The sequence below is a fragment of the Struthio camelus genome, chromosome 2 (assembly GCF_040807025.1).
Source record: "Struthio camelus isolate bStrCam1 chromosome 2, bStrCam1.hap1, whole genome shotgun sequence".
NCBI lineage: Eukaryota > Metazoa > Chordata > Aves > Struthioniformes > Struthionidae > Struthio > Struthio camelus.
Genome location: NC_090943.1, coordinates 35,300,704 through 35,305,803, shown reverse-complemented (window position 1 = coordinate 35,305,803; position 5,100 = coordinate 35,300,704). Strand labels below are relative to the sequence as shown.

Genomic DNA, 5,100 nt, shown 5'->3' with positions numbered 1-5,100 from the left:
AGCCAGACCCTGAGGGGTCTCGGTGATGGGAGCGCGGGGTGTGCGGGAGAGGGAGGGAGTCGGGATGTCAGTGGATGCGGTCCCGCGGTTATTTTCTCCTTCCTCCCTTTCTCTGCAAGACGTGCCCGTTGCAGTGGCGAAAGTCCGAGAGGTGCAGGCTGCCCCCGGCTGCTGAGGGCCAGCCGCCCCCCGAGCGCAAAGAGCAAGCGCCCGCTTCCCCCTGCGGAGTTGTGCGTAGGGTGAGCGGGCACCCCCCACCCCCCACCCCCCGCCCCAGCCAGCCCACCCCAAAGCGGAGCGCTAACCAGGGAGCCTGAAAAAGAAACCAAGGAGAGGGAAAAGGAGAAAGGGGCTGGGGTAAGGATGTATGTGTGTATGTGGAGGGGGAGGCTAGATCACTTGTGAATGGCTTGAAAAAAATAATTGGGGGAGGGCACGGAGGGGGGGAAGCGGAAACTTTCCTATAAAACTCAGCAAAAGTCCCTCCTCTCCACGTCAGGCCAATGACACTGCTGCCCCCAAACTTTCCGCCAGCAGGAGCTATAAGAACCTCCAAGTCTTCAACTTTCTCCCAATCCCAGACACCTCGAAGGGGCTCCAAGGAGGGATCGGGAGGGATTTTTTTTTTGGTTGGCTTTTTTTTTCCTCTTGGATCCTGATGCCATCCCCCCTCCCCCCAAAGTGAGGTCCTCCCTCCCTCCCTCCCTCCTCCTCCTCCTCCTCGCAGGCCAGCGAAGCAGCCGATCAAGGGGGAGCTGGCGGGTTAGGTGCCCCCCTCTTCTCCCTGCCCTCCCCCCCCTCCCGGCCCGCTTCTTGTGTCTCCCCCCAGAGATGATGCAGCAGGACGAGTCAAACTCACCAGTCTCCCCCGCCGACGACAGCTTGAGCAACAGCGAAGAGGAGCCGGACCGGCAGCAGCTGCCCAACAACAAGCGAGGGGGGCGCAAGCGGCGCTCCAGCCGGCGCAGCGCCGGCGGCGCCGTCGGGGCCGCGGACGAGCCCTGCAGCCCGGCCCAAGGCAAGCGGGGCAAGAAGTGCGGGGCGGGCGCGGGCGGCGGGGGCGGCGGCAGCAGCAGCGGCGGCGGCAGCCCCCAGTCCTACGAGGAGCTGCAGACCCAGCGGGTCATGGCCAACGTGCGGGAGCGGCAGCGCACGCAGTCGCTGAACGAAGCCTTCGCCGCCCTGCGCAAGATCATCCCCACGCTGCCCTCGGACAAGCTGAGCAAGATCCAGACCCTCAAGCTGGCGGCCAGGTACATCGACTTCCTCTACCAGGTCTTACAGAGCGACGAGCTGGACTCCAAGATGGCAAGCTGCAGCTATGTGGCCCACGAGCGGCTCAGCTACGCCTTCTCGGTGTGGAGAATGGAGGGCGCCTGGTCCATGTCGGCATCCCACTAGCAGGCGGCGTCCCCCCCCCCGCATCCTCCCGGCAGGAGCCCTAGGTAAGGCGGGGACCCCCGAAACGGGCGAGGAGGGACCGGCGGGGCCGCAGGGCGCCAGGAGCGCCGTGGGCCGGGCACGCGTGGCCACGGCACCCGCAGCGCCTCGGGCCGGGGGCGAGCGAGGGCCCTGCCCGTCCTGCCGTGCCTGGCCTTGAGGGCCGGCTGGAGAGCAGGGCCGCGGGACATGCGCCCCGGGCATGTCCCTCCCCCCGAGCGGGCCCGAGGAGCGCGGCCGCCGCGGGCCCACGCGGGACGCGTGTGCGGGGCGCTGCCCGCAGGCCCGGCGGGGTGGGCTGCGGGAGGGGACGCGGCCCCGGTGCGGGTGTGCCCGAGCCAGATGGGGCCGGCCCGGGAGCGCTTTTTCACCAAACGCTCTGGAGCCTGCCGGGCTGCTGTGATGATTCCTAGCGCTGCTAGTATTTTGAAGTGAATCCGTGTCCGCTGCGTGTTTGCCGATGCGCATTTCCTACGGCCCCACCAGCCCCCTTTCTCTCGGCTCTGATCCTGTTAGCTGGTTGAACTGGGGTGTCACAGAGTCGTTGTGCCGCATGCACAACAGAGGCACACACTTCTTCCTTCTTTATTCATGCACGGTATATATATATATATTTATATATTTATATAGAAAGAGAGAGGTATAGATGTATCTATCTTTCATTTCAGTAACAAGCTTTCCGCCTTCTCTGGGTTTTTGCAGATGACATTGTTCCCACAGAAGGAGAAAATGGACAATCTAGAGACTCTGAAGTTGGATACCTTTTTTGGTTCTTGTCTAAAAAAATATACCAAGGATTTATTGGAAATTAGAAGAGCTTTATCCAAATTCAAAGCAGGGCGTGGGGAGCACTTAAGGAAAGAGAAAGAGACAAGGGCTTTGGACAGTGACTACCCGTTGGGCGTCTGTACAATCCACACATCTCTGCATTCTGATAGAAGTCTGAATCGTTCGATTTTTTTTTTATTTTGACGAAGAATGTTGGAATTTAACTTTTTTTTATTTGCCTTTTTTGCATGCATTCCCAAGAGGTCGTGCCTATGAGCCACTGATGAAAGGAAATACATTATTGTGGACTTTCTTCATTCTTGAATGAAACCAACCAACCAACCAAAAAAAAAAATCCCGTAGAGATGAAAACTTTTTTTTTTTTTTTAAGGGGGGAATAAGCTGAGCTCAAGCTGTTATATACAAACCTACTCGGTTCCTAACTTTTTTATTATTATTATTTTTTCCTCTGAGAAAAAAAAAATAAGCATTTTATTTATTTATTGATGACCCATGTTAAATGCAAATAGATCCGGTGTCTAAATGCATTCCTATTTTTATGATTGTTTTGTAAATATCATTGTATATTATTTTTCTGCAATAAATAAATATGACTGAAATTTTAATAACCTTAAAGTTTGGTCTCTCTGAAAACTCAGGATTGGAACTGGAGATAAATACCTGTTTGTTGAGCTTTAAAGACACCCAAGAGAGAGGGGGCACTAGTATAAACAAACCAGGCGAAAAACGCAAATAAACTAGCTACTGACAGACACAGGCATGTTATTTATAGAGACAGCTTTATTATTCTGCGCTGAAGCTCACTGCACTTTAGGGCAAGATATATCCTCTCTTTCTCTGTCTCTCCTTCTCTTTAATCATAACATCACGCAACGCAGAGCTATGCGAAGAGCAGAGGAGCTCTCGGCGCGGAGGTCAAGCCCCGGCGCTGGGCTTTGCAGGCTGCTCGCCCCCGAAATGTAAGGCCATTCCCCGGCCCCTGGCACAGACGTTTTTGCTGATATCCCTCAAGAAGAAGTATCGGTTTTAAAGATGGGTATATCCACAGGCAAAGAGGAGAGAAAGTGAGGATGAAACAGGAAAGTGTCCACTGAGTGGGGTTTTCCGGTGGAAGTGATGTTTGACTGTTCTGCTCGCTAGGGTTTTATATAATAAATAGACTAGAGATCAAATGTGCGTTGTTCAAAGCACGGAGGGATATGCTAACCCGCCCTCTTCTCCTTTTCTACACGCAGGACGCATGTTGCCTCTCTTTCTTTTCACGATACCTTCCACGGGTTCCCAGTACGCGGAGAAACCCCAATTGTAAGCGAGAGGAAATCTCCAGATCTGAGGGCTCGGAGGGAAGGTGAAAAGGAAGCTGCTAACCCTCCCCCACCCCCCCACCCCCACAAAAAAAAAAAGAAAGAAAAGAAAAGAAAAGAAGTCAAACCTCAAAACTGGACAGCTGATTCCACCTCTGCTGTCACTTGCTCATCTCCCAGCGCTTCGCGGCCGGTCCCTGTCCCAGGATGCGGTGCCTGGTGCCCCGCGCCTCCTGCCCCTCCGCGGCCGCGGAGGGTGCGCCGGTGCTCTGGGCGCCGCCGTAGAGCACCCGCCCCGGCTCTGCGAACTCAGCAGAGTTCCCCGCTCTGCCAGGGACACTACCGCCGGGATTCATCCAGTGTCTAGGGTAAATAGGACGGGGCGTTTATTCAAAACAGAGCCTGTTTGCATAGCCCAGGTTGAGATGACTTTCTTGCTAGAATGTTTTTGTTTCTATATCCACATATTACCATCTATTACTGACATAACACTATCATGAATTTAATATCGTGCATATTTTAGGCCAGTGCGCAATGTTAACAGTGGAGAGCCCGCAGCGCTTGTTTGCACTGACAGATTAGCGAGGACTTGGAAATCGGATGGGGGCTCTGGTGATCGCGGCCCCCCGTCCCGGAGAGCAGGGGCAGACGGCTCCCGGCTCCCGGGGACCCCCTGTGCTCCCCCCGGCACCCTGCTCAGCAGGTCCATGCCCAGCACCTCATGCCTCTCGAAAAAGCCGGCTCTACTGAGAGCCGGCTACTGAGCAGAAGGTAATGTTCGCCCGTGTTACTTGGCTACAGGAAAAGCGAGGGGCAAGGGAAGGAGACAGGGGCTTTCGAGGTGAGGCTTGGGGGATTTTCGGGGTTGAGGGGGTAGATTTAGTTGTTCCTTTTGGGGTAAGATTTCTCACCAGGGAAATGGAGAAAACCGCCGCAAGTTGAAAAAGAAAGGAGATCGGCAAGAAACGAGGAGATGAGCTGCTCCATGCTGAGGGGAAGGTGCGTTTTATGGACGGGGATATCTGCGAAATATAAAAGAGGAATCAAGTGCATTGTAAAAAATACGGCCCAGCCTCTACTTGCCCCTAGAAACGGGCTGAGAAATCCGGAGCAGCTCCGCTTGATGGGCTTAAGTCTGATCGACGCCGTCCTAACAGGCGAGTGGCCTTTAGCTCTGCGTGTGATAGCCTTTTCCAGAAAGCTAAAGCACATAGGGGAGAAAAACCCTCAATTTCTGTCGATGAGGGCCACGCCGCCCTCGGGTCGCTCTCAGCGTCGCCTCTGGGACCCTCCAGCCTGGCTCCCCTGGCCGCTGCCGCCCATCCCGAGCACCCGGCGCTCAATCTCGCCCCGGTGCGTTTTTTCGACTACGAACCGTTACCTTTACTTCATTAAAAAAATCATAAAGAGGAGGTAATCCTGGGTTTTAAATACAAACGTAACCTTTCCTGGGTTGGAACAGGGGACTGCAAAGGCCTGGTACTCCTAGGGCTTGAGCCAAAAGTGTTTTAAGTCAGTCAGGCTTACCGAAGAACAAAAAATGTATGCATATCAAGTTTGTCTTCTG

At 54.8% G+C, this 5,100-nt stretch overlaps 1 protein-coding gene across 2 annotated transcripts; it reads left to right on the top strand.

The window, feature by feature from the left end:
* The first annotated feature begins 579 nt into the window (after nt 1-579).
* On the top strand, nt 580-2,841 carry TWIST1 (twist family bHLH transcription factor 1). 2 transcript variants are annotated; one of them, XM_068935046.1, is made up of 2 exons: nt 580-1,445; nt 2,143-2,841. In XM_068935046.1, exon 1 carries the CDS (start codon nt 832-834, stop codon nt 1,399-1,401), a length of 570 nt encoding a protein of 189 aa, XP_068791147.1. In that variant the 5' UTR covers nt 580-831; the 3' UTR covers nt 1,402-1,445; nt 2,143-2,841. The 2 variants fall into 2 exon arrangements, with proteins under 2 accessions (XP_068791147.1, XP_068791148.1); XM_068935047.1 differs by having other exon boundaries at nt 722-1,445; nt 2,109-2,552.
* The last annotated feature ends 2,259 nt before the right edge of the window (nt 2,842-5,100 follow it).

Excerpts from the sequence above, each read along its gene's own strand:
- TWIST1 (XM_068935046.1), top strand. The coding sequence starts at position 832 with ATGATGCAGCAGGACGAGTCAAACTCACCAGTCTCCCCCGCCGACGAC.